At 40.4% G+C, this 15,873-nt stretch overlaps 2 protein-coding genes across 27 annotated transcripts in view; one reads left to right on the forward strand and one right to left on the reverse strand.

The window, feature by feature from the left end:
* Nucleotides 1–1,101: 1,101 nt before the first annotated feature.
* On the reverse strand, nt 1,102–11,262 carry znf451 (zinc finger protein 451). 5 transcript variants are annotated; one of them, XM_054799107.1, is made up of 13 exons: nt 11,152–11,262; nt 10,101–10,161; nt 9,621–9,704; nt 9,421–9,534; nt 8,680–8,791; nt 8,412–8,565; nt 8,206–8,332; nt 7,968–8,127; nt 7,688–7,835; nt 5,534–6,972; nt 3,865–3,966; nt 3,501–3,578; nt 1,103–1,556 (listed from the first exon to the last, which is right to left on the reverse strand). In XM_054799107.1, exons 2-13 carry the CDS (start codon nt 10,155–10,157, stop codon nt 1,516–1,518), a joined length of 2,616 nt encoding a protein of 871 aa, XP_054655082.1. In that variant the 5' UTR covers nt 10,158–10,161; nt 11,152–11,262; the 3' UTR covers nt 1,103–1,515. The 5 variants fall into 5 exon arrangements, with proteins under 5 accessions (XP_054655079.1, XP_054655080.1, XP_054655083.1 ...); XM_054799104.1 differs by having other exon boundaries at nt 1,102–1,556; nt 7,968–8,332; XM_054799105.1 differs by lacking the exon at nt 11,152–11,262 and adding an exon at nt 10,728–10,798 and having other exon boundaries at nt 1,102–1,556; nt 7,968–8,332.
* A 291-nt stretch (nt 11,263–11,553) lies between these two features.
* dst (dystonin) overlaps nt 11,554–15,873 on the forward strand; it is a 127,553-nt gene continuing 123,233 nt past the window's right edge. For 6 of the 22 annotated variants that reach the window (XM_054799075.1, XM_054799081.1, XM_054799077.1 and 3 more), the window contains exons 1-4: nt 11,593–12,523; nt 12,683–12,777; nt 13,801–13,871; nt 14,057–14,088. In XM_054799075.1, the coding sequence (XP_054655050.1) occupies nt 12,488–12,523; nt 12,683–12,777; nt 13,801–13,871; nt 14,057–14,088 (234 nt within the window). In that variant the 5' untranslated portion in view covers nt 11,593–12,487. Of the gene's footprint in view, nt 12,524–12,682; nt 12,778–13,800; nt 13,872–14,056; nt 14,089–15,873 lie in introns of all 22 variants that reach the window. The other 16 variants (XM_054799083.1, XM_054799082.1, XM_054799086.1 and 13 more) reach the window with 6 other exon arrangements.

Below are 15,873 nucleotides of genomic sequence, written 5' to 3' on the forward strand. Positions count from 1 at the left end.
TCTTTAATAGCAGAACATTTGAGTCACACCAGCAACGAGGGGTTGCCTTCAAAGACACTACGTCGTTTAAGCTGAATTCACATTTGAGTGTATTTTCTGGGATTTCCGAGCATACTTAGATGCAGCAAATCGTACTGTCGCATTAAGAGTTACAATGTCCCGCGGTCGTCTTGTGACAATGAGGAAGTGTCGTTCCGATCACGAAGGCACCAGATGTGTATTTGTGAGTTGGAGATGCATACAGTATTTGGTGTTGGAATTGTACAGCTGTCGATGTGTTCAAGTCAGAATGAAGTTATAAAAGCACGTCAGACTCTGACTGTAGGGATGCTACACTGTGCCTCCATCTGTCGTCCTAACAGAGAGGCGTGGCTTGCCATGATGCATATGCGTTAATCTTGCAAAAATATGTAATGTAATTAAATTAGTTACCTCTGTTAACACAGTTTTTGACAGCCCTTGTAATCAAACATGATTACTACCACTGTACTAACTCATGATTATTACTACTACCACCACATTAATAAAACAATATGCTACTGCTAATAAATTATATTATACTAATATATATATATATATATATATATATTTTTTTTATTTTATTTTATTTTTTTTTAAGTTCAGTTTTAATTGAGTCTGTGAGTTATTCATTTAACAACATGTTTACTATTGTGGTTGTAGTTTCTACTGAGGAGTTGTTTCTAATATCTTGGATATCTAATTTAGCCTCATGAGAGGCAAATGCTTTCTAGTATCTCCCAGTTCAGTACGATGCAGTTTGACATCACGCTAAAATACGTCTTGGCAGCATCAATCAAAATGGATAGGCCGCTCCTTAGCTGATGTGCAGACGCATGCGAGTGCAAAAACACGCAAACCTAATCTAAATAACTATTCTCAGTGAAACCCTAGTTAATGTTTAACATGGCTGGCACGGAACCAAAATGAACTGGTGGCGTACAGGAGTGAGGTCATAAGCACCTGACGTGTAAACAACACCAGAGTGCAATAAAAAGCAACCACGAAAGAACATCTGTTTAAAACAATCACCACCATAATGACTATTAACTAGTAAAAATTAAAAATAGGTACTGTCACAATAAAGATTTTCAATAGATCTCACTAGTTTCTTTTATTTACATTCTGATGAGGCATTTCACATTTACAAATAACACATCATTGTTATTAGTGGCTAGCTTTAAACAGGACTCATTCCCTGGGAGTTGCACTGAAGAGAAAGCAACTAGCTCGTTAGCAGTGTGGTGTTACAAGTGTGGTTATATGAGCACAGTGGCATCCTGCAGCGTCATCGATGCCATCAATAGCACGTCTTGACGCACCAGTAGTCCCTCAACAGAGCAAAGGCACAAACAGCAACTTTCCAAAATAAACATCTCTGACCTGTGGTGTCCTGTACTGTTTCCCATACAGGACAACATCACTGTGGAATAACATTTGACATATTTTAGTGATGCAAGTGGAAAACCTCCTGAGGAAGGTGCAAAGGTTTTCTCTTCAGTAGTCCACAAGACTTCTTTTAAGAGCCTCTGCAAACTCTGTAAAAGATTTAGGCAGCATTAGTGTTAGTAATTTAACTCAGATTTAATTCAAAACCATTTTTCTCTTAGAGAGTAGTGGAAATCAAAAGTCAACCTGTCGCCATCCTAAAACATTTTAAACATTCAACCAGTTAAGCAATGTTTAATACGCTTTAAACACTTGTAACTTAAAGAGGGTGTCATAAAAGTGGTGTGGCAGATGTCCTTATTGCCCTATAGTCAACAATTTACCAACTGAGCGTGGAAGATGTACTGTACTGTCCTGACCTGAATCTCAGACTGCATTTGTCCCCGAGAAAGAAGTCTGAAACAATGAGCTGTGTTTCAGTGTTGGGCTGTGTTTCAGTGTAGAGATGTATACAGTCATCCCTCCCTCACTCTATTGCATTTTTTTGAAAGCTAATTAATAAACCGCTGTTTTCGTGGTTGACATTGGGCATGGGCCGGTTTTCAGAGCGGCCACTACGTGGAAATAATTGATCATGTCCTTGCGTTGCTCCTCACAGTCGAAACTGGGCTTTGATGTGTTGAAAACGCAGGCGTGTGCTGTTGCCATACGTCGGGCATAGATAGCACAGGCTGTCGACATGTTCATACTCACATGGAGGGTCACCAAATGTGGAAATGTGATTGAGAAGGAGACAGGAGTGGAGGACAAGTGGTATAAAGTATATACTCTCCACTGAACAACTACTTAACGTCTCAGGTGCTAACAACAATCACATGACTCAGAAAGGGAAGTTTGTTGAAAAGTGCGACCTGCCACACTGAAATACCGTAACATTACAAGTTTTTTTTAAAACATATTTGCATTTTGCTTTGTTTTTGTTTTACTCAGAAAATATCTATTGTGTTGTGTGAGTGATTTGCAGGATTAGCCACAGTAGACTGCATTCAGAATAGCATTTTATTTCTCTATTATTTATTTTTAATACTAGTGGTGAGCATTTGGGCCACACAGTCGGGAGATCTGGAAGACCTGGGTTCCAATCTCTGTTGGACATCTCTGTATGGGTTTTCTCCGGGTACTCCGTCTTCCTCCCACATTCCAAAAACATGCATGTTAGGTTAGGCGACTCTTAATTGTCCAATAGGTATGAATGTGAAAGGTTGTTTGTCTATATGTGCCGATTGGCTGGTGACCAGTCCAGGGTGTACCCCGCCTCTTTCCCAACGTCAGCTGGGATAAGCTCCAGCATACCCCCGCGACCCTATCGAGGACAAGCGGCACAGAAATTCATCTTGTTATATTATATGTTTTTTTTAAAAATGACTGTTTTGACTGGACTTGTTTTCTCTTTTCAATAAAGATATTTCAAAATAACATCTCTTGGACATGAATAAAATATCTATCTATTTTGGGGCTGTAATTATAATACAGTGAAACTATCAAAGTGATATTTTTGCCCAAGGTTATCAAACCATCAAAATCTCATACCAGCCCATGCCTAGTTGACACTGTTGTGAGTAAAGAAAAATAATAATAATAATAAATATTGAAAGACAAGTTAGATGTAGTAATCTGGTCACTAGGAGCCAGTAATGTTACATGGATGAGACATGACATTAGATTAGATCACCTTCACACTGCATGTCAGCCATGCCATGTCTGACATAACAGTGAATTAAAAAAGTTCTCCTCCCCGTGAGGAAGTGGTAAGTTTTGGGCATCTTACTTTCTGTCTTTCTTCCCCACTCCGTTTGAAACCCTTAAGTTTAGAATAAACAAAGTGGAGGTTAACAAGTTAGTTCGGTAGCACGCCATGTTTAAAGCGGCGGCCGTCTCAATGGTTGTTTGTTATGCATACTTTTAAGAGGACATGTAGGACACAATCACTTCCTGTACTCTTTCTGTCAAGATCCTCCATTTGAAAATTTGTTTTTAGTTTTGCCGTTTTGTTGATATTTATAGATCTCTTGCTTGGCCTTTAAATGACATACCTGCTGACTCCTGCTGTTCTTCTTCTACGCTCAAAGCAAGTGCCCGTTTCACATCATCATCATCATCATCATCATCATCTGTAGTGGAAGACAAACTTGAATGAAGTCAGCAAAAATACAAGCTGCAATTACACTATCATAGCAACTGCTCCTGTACAAGTCTAAAATTGTACTTGAAAGTCAAAATTCCAAAAACATCAGTAAGAGAGGCTATCATTGATAAAAGTGGGGTCAAGCTTAAGATACTGAAATTAAAAACTTAAGATACATTGTCTCTAAATATATAATAATTACTAACATTTGCAATTCTAAGTATTAAAAAAAACAAATCAGCAAGTTAGAAATACAAATTGTAAAAACAAACCTGTTGAGTCAGAGCCATGCTGCTTTTGTTGCTCACTTTGACCAACATCTTTCTCAGTCTGCTCCATTTTCAAGAACCTTTGCAGCATGTCATCTTCCATCTCTGCATGAAAAGAAAAAAATCTTTAAATGAACAAACCCCTAGGGATAAACATACAGGGAGTGTCTGAACCAACTGAGGGACATTAGCCACCTTTCCACTGCAGGAACTTTTTCCTATTAAGTTTCCTATTGACCCTAATATTTTTGAACTGACTGTGAACGGACTGTGCTGAACAACAGCGATTGGTTAAACACAGTTGGGGTCTTTCTATTCACACACAACAACCACCATACTGTATGTAATGCAGTGTGCGGCAACACCTTGTATATTTCTATTTGTAAGCTATACTTCGATACGTGAAATATAGTATACAGTATATATACACAGTGGAACCTTGGTTAGTGTCATTAATTTGTTAAACGGATGCCAACTGAATAAAATATTGCCATAAAAAATAATGTAAATCCACTTAATCCGTTATAGAAAGCCAAAAATGTTAACACAAAACATGTTTATATAGTTTTACTTGTAGATAACAATTCAAAACATATATAAATACATAGAAATGATGAATGAACAGTTAAGGTTACTTTTACCTTCACTGAAAATGTGACTCATCATGATGTGGCAGCGAGATCACCACCACCACCTTTCTGTTTTCCCATGAGTTATTTCTTGAATTCAATAGTGTCCCTCACCTCAATTAACTCAAAATACAGCCAAAAACAGCTCCAAGTGAGAAACACTATTGAAGAAATAACTCATGGGGAAAACAGGAAGGTGGTGGTGGTTGATCTCACTGCCACATTGTGTCTTTGGGAAGTCACGTCTTCAATTTAGGTAAAAGTAACTTTAAATGTTCATTTAACGCTTTCATTCGTCATAACATTTTTGAGAGTCCAACCTAACGTAGCTGACTTCCGGTTCCGTTTGTTCCATTTTGTTAGCTAGCTAATAGAATGCTAATAAGGAAGGATGTTTTGTAATAAAAGCACATTAAGACCACAGTTGGACTCAGGCAGTGTGTTAAGAACGACAAGACACGCACCAAATTGTATGCTAACTGGAGAACGCACGCAAACCGAGGCAAAGCTGTGACATACATTTTTGACGTTAACCGGGGCGGACTCTAACTGAGGTTCCACTGCGTATATTTTATAAGCTGACCTGCATTCAGCTATGGAAACTCCTCCAGGTAGCATAATTCTGCTGAATTCTTTTTAACACTGGTATGGAAACAGGAGCTCAGAACTTCAGGGTATATGTATACAGAAATCCTGCATTAGCTAAACTTAAACACTTTTTTCACTGCTTTCTCAATGTCTTTTTACAAACCAATGTGTCGATCTGCAACCTTTCCACGGCGATTTTTTGATCATGATGAAACTGAACTAAATTAAATTAGGAAGGATAGACGAACAAGAAAAAAAAAATCGCACATTTAAACAAACCCATGCAAACAGTTAAGTAAAAACAAAACAAAAAAAAAATCTAAAATGTACTTTGAAAACAAAACAAAAAAAAAATCTAAAATGTGGTACCTTATAGAATTCAGTTTAATGCCAGAAAATTGTCTTAATATTTGCAACTAACTGCTGCACAAACTAAATATGAAAAGATGTTTTACCATGAAGTTCTTCTTTGACCTCCACAGCATTCAGTACTTGGGGTTTTTCTTTCACCTTATCCCCACCGGTCCTGGAGCTCACGCATGGGTCAAGCGCACAGTGCTGGGAGTGATGGTGTTTATGGAACCTTGGAACATCTGCAAAGCGTTCCCTGCAAGTTCTGCATTCTACTTCAAATGTTTTGTCCAGGTTCAAGGCCGCATGTGTGGTGTGGACATGAGTCTTGATCTGAGCATAGGAGGGGGCAATTATAGCACAAGGCGCACACACGTACTGACAGTGGCCTTCAGAGGCTAGATTCATCATGCAGCGTGTGTATGTGGCTTTCATTGCATCTTTAGTCTTCTCTGAGCCCATGCATGGACATGAGTCCGCAGGTGAGACGCTCTCAGCAGCTGCAGCAGGTTGAACAAGGTCACCGTCGTCCACGCTGTAGTAGTCTCTGCTGTGGAGGCACTTGTAGTGCTGTAGGAACTCGCCTTCAGACTCAAACGACATGCTATCGCAGAGCCCGCAGAAGTGCGCGCTCTTAATCTGTCCGTTGTGCTCATTGGCGCAATGCCGTCGCACAGTGGACTCCTTGAAGAATTTTTGTGGGCAGTGGCCGCAGGCGAACCTCTGGAAGCTGTGGCTGCTTATGTCACTGCAGTGCTTTTGGACGGCTGCTTCCGAGTCAAAGACATCCTCGCACATCCTGCACATCCAAGTTGGCGCCGGTTTGGAAGAGGATGCCGCCTCCGCTGGGATGGGTGAAAGTGTGGAGGAAGAGCATGGGTCCATGAAGGACGGCTTGGCCTTCACTTCTGCGGGCACTTCCTGTTCGGTGAAGAAGGTATGCCCTTGGTGTGTGTCCGACACGTGCGACATGATATGTTCCAAGCGAGGCATCTCCACTTTGCACTTGCGGCAGTAGAAAAAGAAGTTGGAGAGGTGAGCTCCCCCGTGAAAGCGGCTCATGTGCAGGCGGGTGACTGAAGATTCTCCCATGTGTTTGCCGCACACGCCGCACTGGTAGAAAATTTGGTTGACAGCTAAGACGTGATTACTGGCTGAGCCTTCCTCTGAGAACCTCAGACCACACTCACAGAACCACACTGTAACAGAGCTTCCTAATTTGTGTCGTTTGGCAGGAAAATCTTCATGCTCACTGCTGTTCTTGTTTCTTTTTTGAAACTGTGTGCTAGTGACAGGCCTTTTCTCCTCGTTGTCAGCCCTGTGTTGATTTTCACTAAACCTGCAGTACTGAAGTAGAGCTCGCTCCATGGTACTGTTGACCTCCACGTAATGTTTGGTGGCTTCTCTGTGCCTTTCCACTTCCGCTTGGCTCAGGAAGATTAAACAGCAGAGAAAGCACTGGCCTCGCACTTGCAGCTGCTTCACTAACTGCACCACTGTTTTATCAGCCTTGGCCATAGCACAGCCCTGTCTGCAGTGCACACTGGGGACAGACAGATTGCAAAAGGAAATCCACTAAATCAGCTGCAATGTGAACATGAAAGTTCCTACTGAAAATGAAGGTCAAATTCAAGATCAATTTTCAAGAACAACTTTCAAGCTTTTCTACATATTTTTTTTGTTAACACATAATTATTCATACCTTCAGAGTTATACAGCATTTTTATTTGTTACATTGGTATTTTCTGTCTGGAAATGATGTAAGAAAGTCGCAAAAGACTAAGAATTTGTGCTATAGATAGATATACATGAACAAATACTGTATTAATTTTTTTGCTGGGTGTTTTTTGTAGAAATTACATCTCTAACAACTTTGACAAAATGCAATGGTAACTTCTATCATAATATAGTGCACTGTAACAAAGTACAATTTTGGTAGGAGTAATTTTGGACGTGGAACTTGAAAATATTACATTAATATCTTATCACAACGTCTTACAGTCTTTTGACACTATATTATGTCATTTCCAGCAAAAAGATAAAAATTCACTTTAATTCAGTTTGTTTTCATTAAAACAAATGCAATTATGTTTGCTTTTATTTATGAACATATGTCTGTTTATTTTATTCAAGTATTCAGTCATAATTATTCTTTAAGTAAAACGGCCCTGTACCTGTGAGACAAGACAAGACAAGACAAGACAAGACTTGACAAGACGGGCGAATGACAGAAAGGGGAATTTGAAGATGAAACTTACTTAAAGTGAGCTTGTGCTGCCTGATGTGAACTCAACACTTTGTGACACAGAGTGCATTGGACGGTGAACGGGGCTTCCTTGCAGAGTGTGATGAGGCGATTCTTAGCGTGTTGTGGCATGGGTATAGGCACTGCTCCTCGATTACTGTCTAGAAGAAACACAATACAAAGAGAACATCTAGAAAGCCCTCAGTATAGTCTTATAAATATGAGGTATAACTTGTTCGTTTCGAAGTGATTTTTGTAACACTGTTACTCGAAAACTTCGGGGACCATCTTACCACTCATTGCGAGGGACTCTGTAAAGTGGTTTTTGGCTGACATGTGCTGAAGACACTCATCTCTCAAGTTGAAGAGGAGGTAGCAGGCAGGACAAGCAAAGCAAACAATGCGCTGGTAGCTCTGGGACACGCAGTGACCCTCAGAATTAACTGAGGATGCCTGATAAATGAATCCATACAAAAATGTGCTATTTTTATGACTAATTTCAACATAGGATGATTTTATGACAAGGGAAACCTTAGATTGAACATGTGTCCTCCACTCTTCTTTGGTCCGAAAGTGACGACAACAGACCACACAAGCAAACAGCATCGTGGGACTTCCTTTGAGAGTGATGGTGGGATCACAAGGCGAGTGGTCAAACCTACCCCCAAAAAAATAAAATAAAATAAAAAGAACCCCTTGAATTTAAACAAAACATTCTGATTGGAAAAACCCAGCACCTTTTTAGATGACCGTCGAGGAGAGACACATTGTCGAAAACCCGACCACAATTAATCACTGGACATGTGTGTTTTATTGAAGGGTTCATTGGGAAAGCAGACTGTCGATGTCTGCGTCTTCCCGAACCAGAACTGATCACTCCAGGCTGGAGGCCTTAAAAAAAAAAAAAAAAAAAAACATCCATTATTTATTTATTTTTTTCAATACTGTATGTGCGTTTGTGTGGATATTTCCTAATAAATCTCTTCCATATAGTGCCGTACATACCAGGCATCTTTAGCCACGCATCCACACAGCGCTTTGCCTCTTGATTCATTGTATTTGTTGATCTAAACATAAGCTCCTGCTGTCCATGGACTCTTTGTTGCATCTGTTTTTCCTGGAGAAAGGACAAAACATAACTGTATTATCCATATTTATGCACATACCTATTGACACTCTGTGGAAACCCAAAGATTTAACGACCCTGCTGATGCACAGCAATATATTGCAAACACGTTCATACTTTCTACCCTGTCCACATGATGGCACTGTTGCTCCAATAATTGCTTTTCTTTCGTCCCACGTTAATTATTAAATATGCCAAGGAGCTGCTCCTAATCCTTTTCAGTAAATGACTACAACAAAAATAAGACATTTATAGAAGAAAATGAGTGGGAAGAGTGGGCGCTTTGGAAAAAGGCATCATTTGCATTTTATATTGCGTGAGCACAACTGGTATTGCGATTTTAATTGGAATTGAGGCTAAATGGAATGCACTCTTTGCAGAGACACTCTTGAGTCAGTCACAACTACGTTTTGGACTAAAGAAGCACAACAAAACATCAACTATGGGAAGTTGAGCTATGTGTGCTCCTCCAGGCAGCATAAATCTGCTCATTACAACACTGGCATGGAAACAGAAGTTCACAACATGTAGACAGGGATTCTCCAATTCTCCAAAAACTTATTCTTAATAGTGACTGTAGTGGATTCAAATCTTGTTCTAATCCATGCTTACTTACATACCTTGAAGGCTCTACATTTGTCTGCTCTTTCCCGCTTCTCCAGAGCCACCTGCTGTGCCAGTCTATCCAGAGTAGACGCTACATGTGCCTTTTGGCGGTCAATTTTATCATCGATCTTGAGGAGAAGAAAGGCCAGGGTGATGAATCAGTCAAATTATGTGTCTTTACCACCTAATTCCAATGCATTGTTGTTTCTCTCACAGTTCCTGTCGATGAAGAACAGCCCTCTTCATCACTATCACTCAGCAGGTCGACACACTCCACCACTGGCCTGAGGGGCCCCTCCTGTGAAAAGCAGAGGTCAAAATACACTGTTCAAAAACAAAGGGTACACTAAATTAACACATCCTAGAAGTGAATGAATGAGATATTCTTATTAAATACTTTGTCCTTTACAACCAATCAAATATATTATTATTATTATTGGGGGTGTCCTGCTGTCCAACTATTGTCTATTACATTTGTCTATTGTCTATTACATTTGCACAACAGCATGTGGATACATACAAACAACATTTCACACTCACATTGACACCTATGGACAATTCGAGTGTTCTATTTAACCTAACATAAAAGTGAGGCCATGCAAATTCCACGCAGACACCTTCCAACGCAAATTCATACACAGATCTCCTGTCAGTGAGGCAGACATGCTAAATACTACAATTATGGGAACCTTACAGACACAAATTCCACGTCTTCCATCTCATCCTCTTCCGCTTGCCTGGGAGAAGACATTTATCTAGAAAAAAACCCCAACAAATATTAAACCACAGACCAAATCACAAACAGGTAACAACTAAGAGTTTTCAATTGCAAGTGTAGAGAATATAATGTGGCTGGTTTTCTGGTGTTTTCTGCTTATCTCAGACTTCGGTTTGACTTTGTAGGAACTAAAAATCAATTCATTTCGCCTTTAAAAACACAAATGTGGTTAGCATAGCAGGTTTGGAAAATGTGCTGATCTATACCATGTAAAAATACCCTAGGAGTACAATACCTAAATTTATAAATCCAATCAGTCAAATTAGCAAATTAAACCGAACAACATGAGCATCTAATCATGTATATAGTTACAACGCTAGCTACAATCCATACAATTATAGTCCGTCATAAAATTCCTTTAATGTAGCTCCATCTTGAATACTCGGTGCAAGCGGAAAAACTGGCAAATGTTAAAACGTAAAACGTCGACATGCACTTAAAAGCCACGTGAATGTAGAAACAAATAGAACGCTTGTTATCAGCTGGAATGCAAGACAAATCGTGCAAATTCCTTATATAGTGCTGTGTTATAAGGAAACTCACTCAAGAAAGGTAAAGAAAAAAAGATTAACGGTCTTCATGGATCACGCACCCTGTTAGTTAAAAGAATTGTGTTGTTGCAATGCTATTCGTGACCACCACAGGCAGCAGTGTGAATAATGCGTTGATCATCACCACGTTGTTCATGGCCGAAGAACACATAAAGCGGCCTGGAGGTGAACGTTTGAGTTTCGAAGTGTAGCGCAAATGAGTATGTACAAGCGTTTCGTAGACAAATGTCACAATTCTTAGCTATACTGCCATTGGACGCCATTGTTAAATTTTACAACTACTTCAGGGAACGCGCATTCTACCTGATAATGTTGGGAACACAGCAAACGTGTAGCCAATATCAATTCTCACAGACCAAATGTGAAGTAAACATAGGCTGATAGAACGCAACTAGCACGATTAATCATGGTCTTACCCGCTTGCTTATCCTCTAATTTAATGTCGACTTCTGCTCCACAATGTGGTCTTCTTTGCTAGCATGTAAAACTCCGCGAGAATGTATACGTCATAAGTAGCTGTGAGTGAGCGCTCCTTTTGAAATACCCGTATGACCCACATGGGCGGTGTTTGTGCGGTTTCCAGGCAAACATTTTAAAACAAAAGCTGCTTTTTGACGCTTAAGTCAGACATATCGAATGTAATTAAAAATGTTAACTTACTGGGATAAACTGCGATGGATTGGTGTATTGATGGCTGGATATACTGAGGACCTGGCAGCAACTGCAGAATTCTTGGGGCGCTCCCGTGTGGAAGAACAAATGCATGCACTATGCACTTTTTTCTGTTTACTACGTAGTCTCAAACTGTGGTGAGTACCATTGTTCGTAATCGCAGTGGTACTCGGGGTGTTTATATACATTCAACAAAAATTAACACACAACACTTATATTCGCGGCCGTCTTTCATGAGCTGAACTCCATCCATCAATTTTCCATCACGCTTGTCCTCATTAGGGTCACAGGTTAGCTGGAGTCCATCCCCGCTGACTTCGCACACTCTGGACTGGTCACCAGCTAATCGCAAGGCACACATAAACAACCATTCACACTCACATTCACAACGATGGTTAATTTAGAATCTCCAATTAGCCAAACATGCAATATTTTTGGAATGAGAGAGGACGACAGAGTACCCTGAAAAAAGCCACACATGCAGGGAGAACATGCAAACTCAACACAGATATGTTCCAAGGGAAATAGAAACACGGACTATGTGGGCAATGTGCTAACCACTAGGCCACTGTGCAGCCCTGAGCTGAATTCAGCTATCTTAATTTTTTTCTATATACACGAATGACCTATTTCTATCATATATTGTTCACAACGGTCTAAATCTATGTTAGTAAGCACATCTCCTTTGCTGAGATAATCCATCCACCTCACAGATGTGGCATATCAAGATGCTGATTAGATGGCATGATTATCGCTGGCCCCAATAAAAGGCCACTCTAAAAATGTGCAATTTTATCACACAGACCAATGCCCCAGATGTCACAAGTGTTGAGGGAGTTTGCAACAGGCATGCTGATACAGGAATGCCCACCAGAGCTGTTACCCATAAACTGAATGTTCATTTCTCTGCCATAAGACATCTCCAAAAGCATTTCAGAGAATTTGGCAGTACATCCAACCAGTCCACAATCACAGACCACTTGTAACGACACCAGTCCTCCACACCCAGCATCTGCACCTTCAAGATTGTCTGAGACTGGCCACCCGGAGGGTAGCTGCAACAATCGATTTGCATAACCAATGAATTCCTGCACAAGCTGTCAGAAAACGTCTCAGGTAAGCTCATCTCTATGCTTGTCATCCTCATTGTAGTCTTGACCTGACTGCAGTTTGTTGTCCTAACCAACCTGAGAGGGCAAATGCTCACATTCGATGGTGTCTGGCACTTTCGAGAGATGTTCTCTTCACAGATGAATTCCGGTTTTCACTGTGCAGGGCAGATGGCAGACAGCATGTACTGTATGGTGTTGTGTAGGTGAGCGGTTTGCTGATGTCAATGCTGTGGATGACGCCATGGACAATGAACACAGGTGCATTTTATTGATTTATTTGAATGCACAGCTCGCATGACAAGTCCCATTGTGTGCCATTCATCTACGACTATCACCTCATGTTGCAGCATGATGACGCACGGCCCCATGTTGGAGGGATCTGTACACAATTCCCGAAGCTGAGATAATCTCAGTTCTTGCATGGCCAGAATACTCATGTCAGCCACTGACCATATTTGGGATGCTCTGGATTGGCGTGTACGACAGCCTGTTCCAATTCCTGTCAGTATGCAATAACTTTGCACAGCCATTGAAGAAGAGTGGACCAGTATTTTACAGGCCAATATGAAAAATAATAGTGCTTTTTCTTCAACGTTTACCTGCACTAAAGCTCTAAATGTCAGTGTGCCCAAAATTACATAATCCCCATTGCATCAGGCTGGCATGGGAATGAATGAATGACCCTGAAGTGTGACAATAATTCCTCCCAAAAGAACATCCTGGTCAAATTCCTGTGTAGCAAAACATAGCAATGATGAAATTGCATAGAGACTTTTAATAAATGCTGTAATAATTATTTGGAGCCCTTTAACCTTTAGGTTATATAAATGACTCTGGAAATAAAGCCAAATGAGAGCAATATAGCTTTATGCTTTTTGTCCATCTCTGCAGCAGATTATTACTGCAAGCAAAGACTCGAGTGAATGTGCTTACTCTCTCCCTGTGTGCACCCTGTCAGAAATAAATAAATAAATACATTTGCTGCTGACTCATACACAACAAAACGGCATCACTAGCCTGTGCTGTGTATTGCTCCACAGTGGGGCTCAGGCGGTGCAATGATTGGAGATCTTCCGTGTGTCTCCTCTCTTCTTCTCGGCTTGGAGGACACTAGAGGAAGAAGAGGAGGTGCGCGTCTAGCGGCTCCCTGCAGCCTCATCTCAGCTTGATGATGATCGCTGCCGTGTTCCTGGTCCTCCTCAGGCCGCTCAGTGTTCAGTGTGTGCTGCTGTTGCTGTTGCTTTTGCTTGGGACTGTTGCCACTATTTTGTTTTTCTGCAGCTGGCATCGCAGCATCGTCCAAGGGAAGCATCCCATCAAATCAGTGCTGTCAGGACGCACGAAGAGCCGCGGTGAGTACTGTTGTGCATCCTCATCATCACCGTGTCTCATGTTACACGCTGCTTCGTACAACAAAAAGAGGACATTAGATCACCAACTGATGAGGGTGCTTATGCTGCCTATAAACATGGCATGTTAATCTCTACATTTGCACGATACCTGTACATAAATATAATCTGTGTTATTTTTCCCTCAGTGGGTCTCCGAACGCATCATTTTCGTTCAGAGGTAAGAAGAACTTTTGTCATGATAAGTTTGTTACGTCATCAGCATCATTGTCATCAACAGCACCGCGAGTTACCATAAATGAATGCTTAACGCGTACCCATATGTGTCTTTGTTTTACATGTTACACACTTCAGGCATGAATCATTTTACTTTACTTGAAAGACTGCATTACTATTTATGGACCACAAAGTGCGCAATGCGCATGTGCAATCAATAATGGGGGTGATTTGGCAGTTTCACTGCAAGCAGGTTGAATACTCGTAACAGTGTTGTCTCAACAACGCGTAGTTAAATGACACATTCGTTCGTTGTTTAAAAGCATAATATTTTGACGTTATGGTGCGTCAAGATCACAGTTAGCTCACCGTTTCCGGTTTATGGGTTTAGTTTTCAAAATTAACGGCTCGAAAATGAATGTCTAACTTGACACTATAAGAAGAGTCAAAATATTTAGTTTACTTTAATAGACAAAAGTAGTGTCTTCTGAATAATGCACAAAATAACATTTAGACTTGGTCTTAACACGACGGAAAAAAAGCACATTATTTGTACAACATCGTGCTGTTAAGTCAAGACGAATTTCGATTTCGCTGTGTCCGGTTTGGGACCTTGTAAAATAATAGAAGCAAGTGTTAAAAAATACTGTAGATCATTTTAATCTTTTAGGGCACATGCTGAAATACTTTTTTTTGTAAATACCCACCCCCACCCCCAAAAAAAAGATTATAAATGTATTTATATTTTATTTATTTATTTAAATTAAACGTCAAACCACCATTCCGATTCAATGATGGGTTCTGTTGTTTGACAAAAATAGCTTCCTTTCTCCTCTTTCAAATGCTCCAAAAAAGGCTTTATCAACATCGCAGGGAAAATTCTAGTGGGCCTCAATCAGCAGTACATCTACACCTTAAAGCTCCCAATCACTCTTTTGAGGACAGCGAGGTAAAGATTTTGGCCAAAGAAAACAGATGGTTTGAAAGAGGAGTAAAGGAAGCTATTTTTGTCAAACAACAGAACCCATCATTGAATCGGAATGGTGGTTTGAGGTTTAATTTGGACCCTGTGTTCAGCAGGTTACTGAGACCAAAACCCACAGCTCTTAGTCATGCAAATGAGGAGGAGCCAGGTCCGAGCCAGAACAATAGATGCTAACGAGCCAGTATCAGAGTCGTTCATACCCAACGACAGGGAGCTACACTTCCCTTTGATCGGAGGTGCTAATGGAAGGAGAGGATTAGACCACAACTCCTCCCAGTCTTAGTGTAAGGAACCAATAGGAGGAGGGTGTTGGCACACCAATTCCGTTCACTCTTGCTGTATTTAACGCCTAGGCTACCAGCACTTGTTAGTTCGCTGACGAAGCTCTTTGGATGAGGAGTGAAACGTCCGACACCTTCTTCACAGAAGTACAGATGACGTCTCAAGAAGCCTTTCCCTCGTTGGACAACTCCTGTATGACTGAGAGCCTACACAGACGTATATGGTTCCTTGTCCAAAAAAGCCCTACAAAAAAATTTGAAAATGCATGGATGGAACCGCCTGAAAAACACGATGACCAAGAAAAATCAAATCAAATCAAATCAAATCGGTTGTTGTTTCTGTATGTATTTATAGTGGCTTTAACATTATTTTATTTAATTAATTTTATTTATAATACTTTATATCCTTTGTAATAGATAACAGCTTTGGAAATGTCAAACGTAAACCTCTTCATTTTTGCTATTTATATTAAACCAAAAATCTGAATTATACTTACATAAAAAACAATATTGTTTTTATTTT

The sequence above is a fragment of the Dunckerocampus dactyliophorus genome, chromosome 14, assembly GCF_027744805.1.
Source record: "Dunckerocampus dactyliophorus isolate RoL2022-P2 chromosome 14, RoL_Ddac_1.1, whole genome shotgun sequence".
NCBI lineage: Eukaryota > Metazoa > Chordata > Actinopteri > Syngnathiformes > Syngnathidae > Dunckerocampus > Dunckerocampus dactyliophorus.

Coding starts and splice junctions, on each gene's coding strand:
- znf451 (XM_054799104.1), bottom strand. CDS start 10,157: ATGTCTTCTCCCAGGCAAGCGGAAGAGGATGAGATGGAAGACGTGGAA. Junction 8,333..8,411: donor CTCGACGGTCATCTAAAAAG/GTGCTGGGTTTT, acceptor TTTTGGGGGTAG/GTTTGACCACTCGCCTTGTG. Junction 3,579..3,864: donor GCATGGCTCTGACTCAACAG/GTTTGTTTTTAC, acceptor CTTCCACTACAG/ATGATGATGATGATGATGAT.